Source organism: Schistocerca gregaria, chromosome 8, assembly GCF_023897955.1.
Source record: "Schistocerca gregaria isolate iqSchGreg1 chromosome 8, iqSchGreg1.2, whole genome shotgun sequence".
NCBI lineage: Eukaryota > Metazoa > Arthropoda > Insecta > Orthoptera > Acrididae > Schistocerca > Schistocerca gregaria.
Window position 1 is genome coordinate 219048957 of NC_064927.1, and position 14383 is coordinate 219063339.

Sequence of the window (14383 nt, forward strand, 5' to 3'; positions counted from 1 at the left end):
AATGTTGTGTGATGTGGTTGGTGCCTGTGAGAATACTTATTTTGGTATAGCGTGCTGCCTCTCGATCGTTTCCATCTGCTTGGCTATACATAAACACCATCTCGACTTGTTCCAGACATAAATACCGGACCATTCTGCTGCTTAGAGTACGCTGCCTCAAGCATACAGGCTGTAACACACAAGGTACTCCAAAACATGGTCACAGGAACTGTCATTCGTCAGTGCCATTTACCGTGGCAACGATGCATTTCATAGCATATTTCTTCCTCCATTTCCAATGGAATCCGTCCCCACAGTTTGTGGGTTTTATTAATGTTTAACCTGCATAAAAACTACTCATTTTCCAATTAATTCAAAAATAAATGAGACCGGATTTTTAGCAGCACCATCGCTCTGACGACCCCTCTGTTTATTTGTCTTGACGAGATCGACTGAATTTGTAAGCATGCACGCCTTAGCTTCGTTCGCACAACGCAGTTGTGACTGGCAGTCATGCATGCTCTCGTTTTTTCTCAGGGGAAAGATCTCGCCGCCAAGGACATCTCCGGCACGTCGGATCCCTACGTGCGCGTCACACTGCTGCCCGACAAGAAGCACCGGCTGGAGACCAAGATCAAGCGGCGCACACTCAACCCACGCTGGAACGAGACCTTCTACTTCGAAGGTATGACAACGCTTCGCCTCTTCACTCCCAATATTATTGCTGAAATATACAAGACTCCAGGGTCAGTTTCGGTACAGAACTGTTAACTGAGTTAGCTCCCATCGTGACTGGAAGAAAGTACAGTTCACATCCATCTAGAAATAGAGTAGCAAAAGTGATCCACAAAACTACCCACCCATTTCACTGACGTACGTTTGTTGTAGAAACCGACAGCAAAGACTGGGCTGATAAATCAGGTAACTCGAACAGCATCACTCCCTCTATGCTTACGAGCACAGATTCCCAAATCAATGATGATGCAAAGCCTAGTTTGGGCCTTCCTCACACGAGATCCTGAAATCCATGGATCAAGGCAGTCATTTAGATGCACTATTTCTTCACTTCCGAAAAGAATATCACTCGTTACACGACTGTGCCGTGATAGACACAGCACAATTCTGTTGGTGCGAATTAGTCTGAACATGATTGATGGGTCCATGATTGCAAATAGCTGATCTAGTTGTAAATGTTACTGAACATCTTGAGGCTCTGACAGCACAGCTGTGTCATTAGTAGTTGTGAAATTGCTAGTAGCCAGTGCAAGGGGCTTTTGATGAAGATGATGATGTTTGGTTTGTGGGGCGCTCAACTGCGCGGTCATCAGCGCCTGAAGGAGCTTTTGGAGGCACTTTTCTTATCAGGATAGTGTGTCGTAGGTTTACTTTTGTTAAGGGTATAGTAACATGTGTCACTTGTAATCAGAAGAAATCTAGTTCTACAGTATGATTTTGATTGCTTTTTTTTATTTTTTGGATTGGTGGTGACAGATGGATTCTTTTGAGTTTTTAATTGATTTGTGCCACCTGATAATTACTGTTGAAAAGTTTTTACTAATAAATATTGTGAAGTATAATCCACGTAATCAACTAAGTTCTTTTACTCACCGAGCGAGGTGGCGCAGTGGTTTCACACTGGACTCGCATTCGGGAGGACGACGGTTCAATCCCGTCTCCAGCCATCCTGATTTAGGTTTTCCGTGATTTCCCTAAATCGTTTCAGGCAAATGCCGGGATGGTTCCTCTGAAAGGGCACGGCCGATTTCCTTCCCAATCCTTCCCTAACCCGAGCTTGCGCTCCGTCTCTAATGACCTCGTTGTCGACGGGACGTTTAACACTAACCACCACCACCACCACCACCATCTTTTACTCACCTGTCACTTCGCATTAGGGCGAAGTCAGCGTTGTAGATTTCTGAGTAATGGGTTACAGTGTTACATCTGTGGAAAAAAAGAGTTAACAGAGGAAGAGGAGCCCTTCAGATTCAGTTGGAAAATTAAGGTGAGGTACTAGATAGGATGAGGAGGCAGATGGGGGCTAGGGAATGGAAACTGGCATTTGGTAAGAAGGCTGCTCGGAGGAAGGTATATTCAGATAGTTTCACATGATGTATCACCAATCGATCTGAACAACTGTCCGAGCGTAGAGGAGAGGAATCTCTCATAGCTGTAGGTGTAGGAAACTTGCAGCAGAGCACAACAGATAAGAAACCCAAGTCAGCTGTAAATTGAAATACACTGAAGAAACAAAGAAACTGGGACACATGCCGAACACCGTGCAGGGTCCCCATGAACACGCAGAAGTACATAACAAGACGTGGCAGCCACTCGACTAATGTCTGAAGTAGTGCTGGGGTGAACTGACACCATAAATCCTGCATGCCTGTCCATAAATCCGTAAGGGTAAGAGGAGGTGGAGATCTCTCCTGAACAGCGCGTTCCAAGACGTCTGCTCAATAATGTTCAAGTCTGGGGAGTTTGGTGGCCAGCGGAAGTGTTTAATCTCAGACAAGTGTCCCTGGAGCCACTCTGAAGCAACACTGGAAGTGTGGGATGTCTCATTGTCTTGCTGGAATGCACAATGGAAATTAATGGATGCACGTGATCAGACAGGACTCTTACGTACATGTCTCCTATCAGAGTCGTATTTGGATGTATCAAGGGTTCCATGTCACTCCACCTGCACAAGCCCCACACCATTACATAGCCTCTACCTGTTTCAGCAGTTCACTGCTAACATGCAGGGTCCATGGATTCATGAGGTTGTCTCCATTCCCTTGCACGTCCATCTGCTCGATACAATTTGAAACTCTTCCGACAATGCAATATGTTTGCATTCATTAACTCTCCAACGTCGGTGATGACGGGCCCAGGCGAGGCTTAAGGCCTTGTGTCGTGCAGTCATCAAGGGTACACGAGTGGGTCTTCTGTTCCGGAAGTCCAATCGATGATCTTTCGTAGAATGGTCAGGCTGAACTCCTTATACACACTGTCCAGTGAGTGCAGGAAGGTGGAGGTTCCCTGCTGTTTTGGGGTGGCATTATGTGGGGTCGACGTACACCGATGGTGGTCATGGAAGGTGCCGTAATGCCTGTACGATTCGTGAATGCCATCCTCCGAGCGATAGTGCAACCATATCGACAGCATATTGGCGAGGTATTCGTATTCATGGACGACAATTCGCGCCCCCACCGTGCACATCTTATAAATGACTTCCTTCAGAATAACGATATCGCTCGATTAGAGTGGCCAGCGTGTTCTCCAGACATGAGCCCTTTCGAACACGCCTGGGATAGGTTGAAAAGGGTTGTTTTTGGACGACGTAATCCACCAAACACTCTGAGGGATCTACGCCGAATCGCTGTTGAGGATTGGGACAATCTGGACCAACAGTGCCTTGATGAACTGTTGGATAGTATGCCACGACAACTACAGGCATGCATCATTGCTGGAGGACGTGCTACTGGGCATTAGAGGTGCCGGTGTGTACAGCAATCTGGATCATCACCTCTGAAGGTCTCGCTGTACGTCGGTACAACTTGCAATGTGTGGTATTCATGAGCAATTAAAAGGGTGGAAATGATTATGTTGATCTCTACTCCAATTTTCGGTAAAGTGTTTGGAACTGTAGTGTCCCTCAACGTTATATTTCTTTTTTGTGTAAAAGAACGAATAGTAAGTTCTCCAGTATGCAGAAAAAGCCCCTGCAATTCCCATTGAGATTCTTGTTGCATGCAATTTGCAAGGAAACGTTAGCGTCAGGATTTCATGAGGAACAGATCCCGCCCATTCATCCTCCTCCATAGGAAGGAACTAGTAACGGAACGAATTCCGCCCTTTCACTCCCTCCACAGGGACTAAGTTCACCCAGGTACCATCGTTGTGATGTTCCCGTAAAGTGCATAGTCTTTGGTCTTCATCGCATGTTTTCAGTCGAAGATTTGTTTCCGCAGCGAAGGCTGTCAACAAAACGCCACTACCCTACCCACTCGCCTGTGAGCAAGCATGGTTGGTTGATTTGAGGGAGGGGACCAAACAGCGAGTTCATCGTTCCCATCGTTTTAGGGAAGCATGGAGAGAGAATTCGGCCGTGCCCGTTCAAAGGAACCATTCCGGCATTTTATGAAGCGGTTTAAGAAAATCATGGAAAACCTAAATCAGGATGGCCGGACGCGGGTTTGAACCGTGGTCCTCCCGAATGCGAGTCCAGTGCGCTAACCACTGCGCCACCTCGCTCGGTAGCAAGCCTGGTATACACCATATTCTGTAGTCGAATATGCGTACTGTCACGGTATGTCCCGATCGAATCAACCAGAAGAGACTCCTTCACTGAATGTGGGGTGCAGACATCTTGCAACAATTACTTCTGGATTTCTTTCGTGATTAGGCCGGACTTCGAAGTAACTTGAATCAGATTTTGCGATTTCTCTCTGTGTTGCACTACTCGCACTCCAAATAAACCTCTAGATTCCTGTTACATTACCAGCATGTTTGGAAACAAGTAGCCACTGGCCGACGTAACGCGTTGGATGGTGTAAAAATGAGTCGTTGGAAATCACTACGCACCGAATTTCCTACCGACTTCTCTCCCTTGAAATGCAGAGTTGGCGAAGAGTGAAGTTCTCTTCGTGTACCACTTTGATCGGTAATATAAATGTGTACATGTTCCATGGTGTTCATTAAGGACTTTACTTCCTTTCGAAACTCGTCACATCTTTCATTCACGTCAGCTCCTGTATTCCAGGCTCAAGTGGTTATACGTTTTGCAACCCATCAGTGGGTTGATCCAGTGAATCGAATTTTTCCCATTTGTCGGACCTTTTCCAAACCGCAAACACCAATATTCCTGCCTACAACAGTTCTCACCAATCTGAATTTTTCAGCTACATAATCGTCAAGCACGTTAAGTTTTGAGCGTTGGCTTTCCTCCCTCTCTCTATCACGTGACGTAAATATCGTAGATGATGTATGTCTTGCACCATAAGACATCGTTTCTGTACTGTATTTAAGCTTAATCTTTTAGTTTTTCCAAAATACTGCAATGCAGTTGTCTCCTTTGCGCATTCAACAAATATATCACCCCATTTCTAACTTCGGTGGGCTTGGCAGGGAAGCAGACGACTGACTTCAATTACTCTGTAAAATCTCTTCGTCACTATCAGTTTGTGGATCATCCAGAAGTTTTTCACAATCAGACAAGTCTTACCATATTCACCTATTCTATTCTTCAATACATTCGTGATGTATATTATTACCATTGATTGCCACTGTTCCGTCTATCACATTGATTTTAAATGTAGCTGCTTTTCTCTCCTTTGCTGTAATTTCTGTGACTCTTCTTTTGTGTTTTTAATGGCTAACAGCCCTGCCTACTACATTTGCAGGATTCATTATCACACCGTTATGTTGGCGGTGAGAGTAACGTGACGTGCTACGAAACAGGTAACACCATCACTAACGGACAGATTAACTGCCGAGGCTCATGTAACACTGACGGAGTCACTATTACAACGGTATCCTTGTCCTCATGCTTAATTTCTGTCTGGTTCCCCTTGTTGTCGCATCGGACCTTCGATACGACGCAGCCTGTTTCGACCATACTATACCCTGCAGATAATTGCATTAGTTAGAGGTACACTGGTTACGATGTCTACAGTTACTAAAGCCACGATATCTTGTAAGATATGGTCCACCGTGAGCGGAAAATCACATCTTCCTAGCTGACAGTGTAATTGACGATGGCATTTAGTTTATACATGTTTGTAATTAATACCTCAAACATATTCATACAAACCACAACCCATCTGCAACTGCGATCGCAATTTGCGCTTACTCCATAGTTAGCAGGGAACATTATTCAGAGACGAGTGAAGCTATGACGTAAGACGTGCAATCTTGGGTTAGGGAGAGACACGAAGTCGAAGCGTGACTGGGTGCCTTCCATGTGGAATTTCTGTGCAAATTTTCAGAAAATGTAAGACGCAAACAATCTGTGAAGACACACATTAAACTACAGGAATGATACGTCTCTCGAAGATGATTGGTTCAAAATGGTTCAAATGGCTCTGAGCACTATGGGACTTAACTTCTGAGGTCATCAGTCCCCTAGAACTTAGAACTACTTAAGCCTAACTAACCTAAGGACATCACACACATCCATGCCCGAGGCAGGATTCAAACCTGCAACCGTAGCGGAAGATGATTGGGAATGCAAAAAAAGTAGTGCGGTATGAAATAGGTATTGACCTTAAAATAAAATAAGAATAAATTCAACGATACCTTCATGTCCATGTTTTAATGTGCCAAAACCACTTAGACACGGTACAACATTACACTCGAGAAGTACTCATAACAGGCATCCTGACAAACCACCGCGCTGGGAAAAGAAATGGGATTCTTGCCTCAATAATACAGCATGTCTAATGAACTCCCATAAAAATTAATAGTAACTTTTCTGGTTTGACGTAACTGCTTGGCACAATATCACAGAATATAGTACAATTAGATATACCCATTGACTTCAAAACACACTCTAGAGGTTAACCTCAGCTGTCGGTTTCAGATGTGTCTTGATATCAGATGATTATTATGCACCAATTTACTTTAATGACAGCATATTTATCCAAAAATGTGCAACTGACACTCCGAACAATCTCTATTAAACTTCAAATGAGTAAAATGAATTTTTCGGACCATAATGTGCTGCGGAGAGAGAGTTAGTAACGAGTCATTTTCTGTGATATGTTGCAGGTTTTCCAATTCAGAAGCTGCAGAGCCGTGTTCTGCATCTGCACTGTTTCGACTACGATCGATTCTCCAGGGACGATTCCATAGGAGAAGTCTTCCTGCCTCTCTGTCAGGTAATCCTTCGCTGTTTCCACATTCTGAGGCTTGAGAAAGTATCGCAAGATGAATTAATTACGAGAACTTGTCATTAATTCTTCTTGATGCGCCGTGATCGCCAGTAGATGGAAAATATTAACCATGGAACGACAAGAAAGCTGTTCGAATGAAAGTAATAACATATTCGTAATGTCCTCCATTACTTCAGAAATAATTTTGCTGCTAATTCGTAGCTGGCAATATTTCCTGGAATAACTGATCCAGAACTAGACTTTAGTTCTTATTTGTATGGTCATAACTAGTTTCGAGGCTGAAACCCCAAAAATATTTTTTTTAAAATATATAAAGAATGAGTCCCACTTAGCATTCAGATAAAAAGATTTGAAAGATAAATTGAAGTAATATTTGGTACCAATAATCAAAAAAACATACAAAAGTGTATGAGCTAATATACAAGCCATTAAGTCAAGGAACATACCATATCAAGCAACCATAAATATGATAGAGAGACAGGTCCCTTTATACAAGACATCTGGTAACAATTGGCCAAAATAAATCAGTGGTCGCCCTTAACATAATCAAGACATATGTTTTCGTCTTGTGGCAGCCATATATGAAATGTTGCATTACATAATGACTATCTTACTATGTGATTGGCTTCTGCGTATCGTTCAATTATTGCTAGTCGAATGCTGCTTGGTGTTAACAAATTTTCGAAACTTTGTGGTTCTATGTGAACTGTAGTTCTCTCTTTAAGTATTTTTATACATTGCACTTGGCAATGGGGGCATTGGAACTAGCTGTGACCAACCAAATAAATAAGACAATAATATGTCGCTATGGGACAATTATTTGCGCAAATAAGACAGGCCTCTGACATAACATTATCGTAACGAACAAACACAACTCTTTTAGATTACTGAGGAAAGAAAAGGTAGAGAATAGTACAAATATACTAATATGTCTTGAAGTGAGATAGCGACATTATCTTCTGGTTCTGCAATGGCTTCCAGAAGGTAAAGATTAAGCATGTACAGAAATGGAATACTTACGCTGACGCGACAGAGAAACGCAATACAGCAGTGATTCTTTCTGGCATGGAGTCCACTAGTCCGTGGTAGTTTTCTGGAGGTACGTGGGACCAGGTGTCTACGGAAAGGTCACGGTCACGTAACTCACATTAATTAGAAGCTGGGGTTTTGGGCGCTGAGTTGATGCTCGATAACATTCCAAATTTGTTCTATCGGGTGCAATTCCGGCTAATTTTATGGACAAGACATCAAAGAGAATCCACTGCCATCCCCCTGAGACCACTGTAGCACGATTCCGCTCTTGTGATGTAGACAGTTAAACTGCTGGAAAATGCCATCCCTGTCAGGAAAGACATCAAATATGAAGGGATATAAATGGTCTGCAATCAAGTTCACATAGTCTACAGCTGACACTATGACTTCGATTACTACCATAGATGCGATGGAAGATCAGGCGAAGGTCTACCATAGTATAATCATTCCCACTTCTGTCAAGGTATGTGCCGCGGTGAAGCAGCCATTCCCCTGCATGATGGCGACTCTGGGCCTCGCGTAACGATGAACATTAGTCATCCTACCAATGGAGACCTTTCCATTGCTCCACATCCCAATGACGAAGATCTTGTGCCAGCTGCAATTGTAACTGATGATGTTATCCGGTAAACATGGGAACGTGTAGGGATCGTCTGCGGTAGAGCCCCATATTCAACAAAGTGCACTGAATGGTGTTCCCAGAAACACTTGTGCCTCCACTAGCATTGTACTCTGCCATAGGATCTGCCACATATCGCCGCCTGCCCTGCTTTACAGAGTGGACAAGCCTGTGACTTCAAAGTCTGTGATGAATATGAACGCCCAACATATTATCTCACTGCCCTTCAACCACTTTCCTTTTTAGGTGCTCACGACAGCACCCTGCCGACAGCTGTTTCAGAGATGATGATTCTCAGGTGCCGGCCAAAAAAATTTGCTCTTTGTCAAAGTTGTTTATGTCAGTGGATTTCCCGATTTGCAGCCCATATTGTCACTATAATGATTACCCATTTGTCTCTGCTCCACACACTTTTCAGTGACATTATGTGACCACCCTACCCAGTGTGGACCGATGAGAGAATGCAGCAAGAGAGTCAGTGACGTTCTGGAAGGTATCGACAGAGATGTGATTCCGACTCCGGTGCCTTGGCCAGCTGTGTTAGTTTTCTCGGTTGAGGATCCATGGAACGAACAGCCCAAGCGAGTTGGTCCCACAGATTCTCGATTGGGTTTAAATCCGGGGAGTTTGGAGGCCATTGGTGTGCCGTAAACTCATCCTGATGCCCAATGCTCTTCAAACCACACACATACACTGTGAGCCGTGTGACATGTTGCTTTCCCCTGCTGGAAGATTCCATCATGCCGAGGGAAAACAAACTGCATTTAGGGATGGACATGGTCCACAAGCATAGGCGCATATGTGTGTTGACCCACTGTGCTTCCAGAATGATGAGATCATCCAGGGAATACCACTAAAACATTTCCCAGACCACAGTGCACTCTCCTGGTTACACGATGTTTGCTTTCGGACGTTTGACGCCGTACACTGTCTATCTGATGCATCATAAAACGTGGTTCATCGGAAAAGGCCACCTGCCGCCATTCAGTGGACGTCCAGTTACGGTAATGGCGTCCAAATTCTAACATTCACCAATAACCAGCAGTCAGCATGGGTGCACGATTCAGGCATTTGCTGCAGAGGTCCATACACAGCAACACTCCGCTGAATGTTGTTGGTACACCTTGATTCATCTGGGCTGCCAAGTGGTCGACAGTTGCATGTCTATTCGCTTGTATACATCTCCGCAGCCACTATTCACCACTGACCTCTATGGCTCATGATGCACCACATATGCCATGGTGTTGGATTTTAGGCAGCACCATTTTGCCATGTATTGTATACTTTAACCATGGGGGCACGTGAACAGTTTACAGACTAAGCCATTTAAGAGAACCATTCATCCTTGGCCGGAAAGCCAATGATCATGCCGTTTTCGACATCTGAGAAATCGCTCTGTTTTCGCATTATGACAATGATAGCACTGTTTTTACAACTGCTGACACACTTTATATGCCCTCCACTGCTACTGCTGCCACCTGCAGTCTGCAGGTGGTTATTGTACGTTGACGTCAAACACAGGCAGTGGTCACATTAATATGACTGACATCTGTATATTACCTGTACCACGTCACATTTCGGTGGCGCCACCATGTGGCATTCAGTCCTGTAGAGGGCATCAGTTGTCATGTTTCTGCTCATCAGTGCAGATACAGCACTGTCACCTGGCAGGCGATCTGTAGTATGGTACAAAAGCTCTTCACAGACACTTCATTATAAGCACAGGTTACAATCTTTTAAAGATACCTTGATGATGTAGCTAGCTGTCGCATTTTCTAAGGTGAGGATAATTGTGATATTAGTGGGAATGTGGTGATCCAGTTTACTCAGTCTCCTACACAAAACTACTTGCTGCTTCACGATAGCACTCATATGAAGAGAATATGTGATTTAAAGCGTCTTCTGATGTTGAATCACACAAGGAAGTTTAGCAGTCTCTAACGCCTATCCTGAGGAGATAACTAGGGAAGTTTCTCCGTGGCTGTAACGCTTCAGTGTCTTGGTCATCAAGCATCATCTGCTGCATGTTGTTATCGATTTTAATAGGTATTACTCTATGTTCAGTTGTTACAAAACTGATTGACAGAACCCAAAATTTCACTGTCAAGGGACAGTCGCCAATTGATGTACCAGTGTCTTGTGAATGTACATTTCTTTTGCTCTAGTGTATTAATAATAAACTATCCAGGCAAAATATTAGTCACTTCTTAGATATTCATAGCTCTGCGGCGCCACAGATGATGCAGAACTGGTGGTACCAGGCAGTCGTGTGACCCTGCACTGCTGAAGTGAATCGTGGCTGTGAAATGAGTCAGTTGTATCAAATGAGAACAGTAACACGGGTCAGCATGGAGGCGTCAGAGAATGGAAGATCACATCTTGAATGACATTGATATGCTAACATTTTTTACAAGGAATGCTGTACCACTCACAGCATGTAACACAGCATAAGAACATTGGTCATAAAAAGTACTGTAGCCAAAAGGAACCAGTGATGAGTGGCACACCTTGTCAGTGACAACTGGTTTCAAACAAGGGGCTGCTGTTGTGAATGAGTGCAAGTCCATGACACTGGATTCTGAGCAAGCATTGTGAATGGAACTGAATGGAATGGACATTTGGAGTTTTGTACTTCACAAAAGGCCATTGCTCACAGCACATTTAAGGCTGCAAGTCTCCAATGGGCCAAACAATATGGCAGTAGTTGACAGGAGGTGTATAGTGGGGTCTGACAAGTTCTCTCTAAAATGATACAAGGTGTCGAGTGCACTGTGGGATTTAACCTGCACTGAGTGGAGGGTTTCATTAAGGTTAAAGCGGGTCCTATGATATCTTAGGGCTGTTTTTCCATACCATGACTGGAGTCCAATCAGGTTACACTTAACATGGACCAGTGTTCCTCATTCTTCTAAATCTTCATGTTATGTATATGCATACTCTTGCCTTTCAAAATGACAACACCTGTGGTCTTACGGCTGCACATAAATACACTTGGTTTGACGTCCACTCTGGCATCATATAGCACTTAAAGTGACACCCAAAGTTAGTCTCACAGAAAATGTCAGGGAGTACTTGGAACAGAGGGTGAGGCATAGCAGTTACCGTCCTGGCAATTTGGTAACTCTACAGGATCTAATAGTGAATGAGTGCCCTCATCTGAATATGGCATACCTGAGGAAACTTGTTGACTCTCTTGCCCACCTAACTGATGCCATTGCCAAGGCTAGAGACAATGTTACACTGTATCAACGTAATACCCTCTGAGAGTAATTAACATTCAGTCTGAGTGTTTACTGTACACTGCTCCGTAAAACTTTAGGATGAGATAGATAAAGTACATAATATATTTACGATTCTGGGAATATGTTCTTGCGCTTTTATTCGTTTCCACAGAGATCTCCCAGTCATGCACAGAAAACTGTACATCGTATGGCATGAGGTCAACGTGGCTATTGCGCTAAATGGGACAGGCCCCACAACAAGACACAGTTGAAGGAATGGGAAAAGACAGTGTGAGCCAATCGACAAGCAGTTGCTGTGCTATGTGGTGATGTTCTTCATTACAACATGGCCCAACCGAGCGAGGTGGCGCAATGATTAGCACACTGGACACACATGCGGAGGGATGATGATTCAAACCCGTGTCTGACCATCCTGATTTAGGTTTTCCATGAAATCCCTAAATCGCTTCAGCCAAATGCCAGGATAGTTCCTGTGAAAGGGCACAGCTGACTTCCTTCCTCACCCTTCCTTAATCTGATAGGAGCGATGATCTTGCTGTTTGGTCCCCTCCCCCAAATCAACCAACTAAAGCAATCAATATGGACCAGAGACAGCATTTGGATGACTTCAAATGAGGAGGAATCATTGTAAAACTGGAAGAAGAATGACGTGTGACGAGCGTAGCCCAGGAGTTTGGTACTGCTCACAGCACTGTTTCACATGCTTGGGGAATGTTCCCAACCAGGGACACTGCCGCCCTAAGGAAAGGAGATGGTCTAGCACCGTCAGCTACAGCAGCAGATCACCGCTACATTGTGCAAAGGGGAGACAAGGACCTACTTCAGAAAGCAGATGCAATTGCAACATCATTTAAAAGGACTCCATAGCACGTAATCTCACGAACCATGGTGCCATGGCGACTGCATAGTAATGGTCTCTCTGTCCAGTCTCCAGTATGTTGTGTTCTGTTGAAATCCAAACATCAGCAGCACCATTAACAATAGTGCCAAGAGCATAGAGACTGAGCAGTGAGGAGTGGGATCGTGCTTTCTTCTCTGTCGGGAGCAGATTCAGTCTGAGTAGTGATTCTGGATGGCGAGAGGTGGAAACACGTAATAAACCCAGGAACCTTCTCGAACATTATCGTTCCAATGGTCAAAGTGTTGTGGTGTGGGGTGGCATGATGTTGGATAGGTTTACCGACCGCCAAATTGTTGAATACAGTACAATCACCATCAATGTTGTTGTGACACTGTACTGCTTATCATGTGCGTCATTTTAGGGCTGCATTCCGCCCTCAATCCCTTTTTATGGATGACAGTGCGTGAACACATCGAACAGTGCAGATGGAGAAGCTCTTGGAACGAGAAGACATTCAGCGAATGGACTGCCCTTCCAATTCATCCAACATGCCATCTATCACTGTGAGATGCATTGAGGGCACATACTGCAGCATGTCCACAGGTACCAAAGACCATCCAGCAGCTGTCAGCCGCGCTGGTAATGTGGCGGAGCGCCCTACCACATGAGCTCTTTGCCAGCCTTGTGGGTAGCGTAGGAGCATGTTGCAGAGCGTGCACCGCTGTCTGTGGTGATAACACACCCTATTAAGAACTATGTCCTGCTTTTGTACTGTGCAGGGGACCTTCATAAATCGCAGTGACTTAAGTGTAATTATTTTCTTTGAATAGAAGTGTCATTTTGTTCCTCCCATTGCAAATTCCTTTTAAGTCCCTTCTGTACTACACTTTCGATTTATGGTTCAAGTTTCATTGAGTCATGTTATTTGTCAGAGGCCCAAAATGCAAAATTTATTTTCGCTCTTAAGTTTTGGACACCAGTGCGATTGATTGCAACGTCAGAGGAGAGAGACTGGAGAATGTTCTATTGCAGGTGGACTTCTCTGAGAAGCCGTCTTTCTGGAAGGCGCTGAAACCGCCGGCCAAGGACAAGTGTGGGGAGCTGCTGACGGCGCTCTGCTACCAGCCCAACAACAGCGTCCTCACGCTGACATTGCTCAAGGCACGCAACCTCAAGGCCAAGGACATCAACGGCAAATCAGGTGAGCAACAATTACAGCTTGACAGTTTGACCAGTTCATTGTTTTCTTATACTTGTACGTTTGGAACCTGGCATGTGACTCTCTGAGGGCATGGGTTATCTCCAGTAGAAACTGTGAATGTGGTTGGAGGGAGGCGGGGAGGGGGCAGAGTCAGGAGTGGTGAGGCGATATGTGGAGGGGGAGGGCAGAGACAGGTAGTTACAGAGCTTAAGACGTATATTGAAACTTGTGTCTCAGCTGGAAATGAAAACTAGGCATTGAAAGTTACTGTACCTTGCAGTTTACATGGAACAATGTCTCAGAGAGGCCTTTGGTGTGGGGAAGCATCAATTTAGCTCGAGGAATGAGTGCAGTTTGAATACAGATGGCCATGGGCTTTCGTATTTGTGGCTACCTGTTCTCAGGAAGTAAACAACCAGCCACAGAGAGACAGGAACTTAAACAACTACCAGGAAACAGACGAGATGGCACAACAATAATATTTTGTTTTCCGAGTTCTCTCTCAATGTCTGCTTTCAGTATTTGCCTAATGACGACGGTCCATTTATGGCAGCCTGGAGATATCTTACCTGATTAACTCCATTTGTCCAGAAA

The 14383-nt window shown here is 44.4% G+C and overlaps 1 protein-coding gene across 3 annotated transcripts in view; it reads left to right on the forward strand.

Moving 5' to 3' along the window:
- LOC126283934 (synaptotagmin-7-like) overlaps nucleotides 1-14383 on the forward strand; it is a 451578-nt gene that overhangs the window by 413043 nt on the left and 24152 nt on the right. For all 3 annotated transcript variants that reach the window (XM_049982322.1, XM_049982321.1, XM_049982323.1), the window contains 3 exons: nucleotides 517-664; nucleotides 6730-6839; nucleotides 13621-13789. In XM_049982322.1, the coding sequence (XP_049838279.1) occupies nucleotides 517-664; nucleotides 6730-6839; nucleotides 13621-13789 (427 nt within the window). The remainder of the gene's footprint in view (nucleotides 1-516; nucleotides 665-6729; nucleotides 6840-13620; nucleotides 13790-14383) is intronic.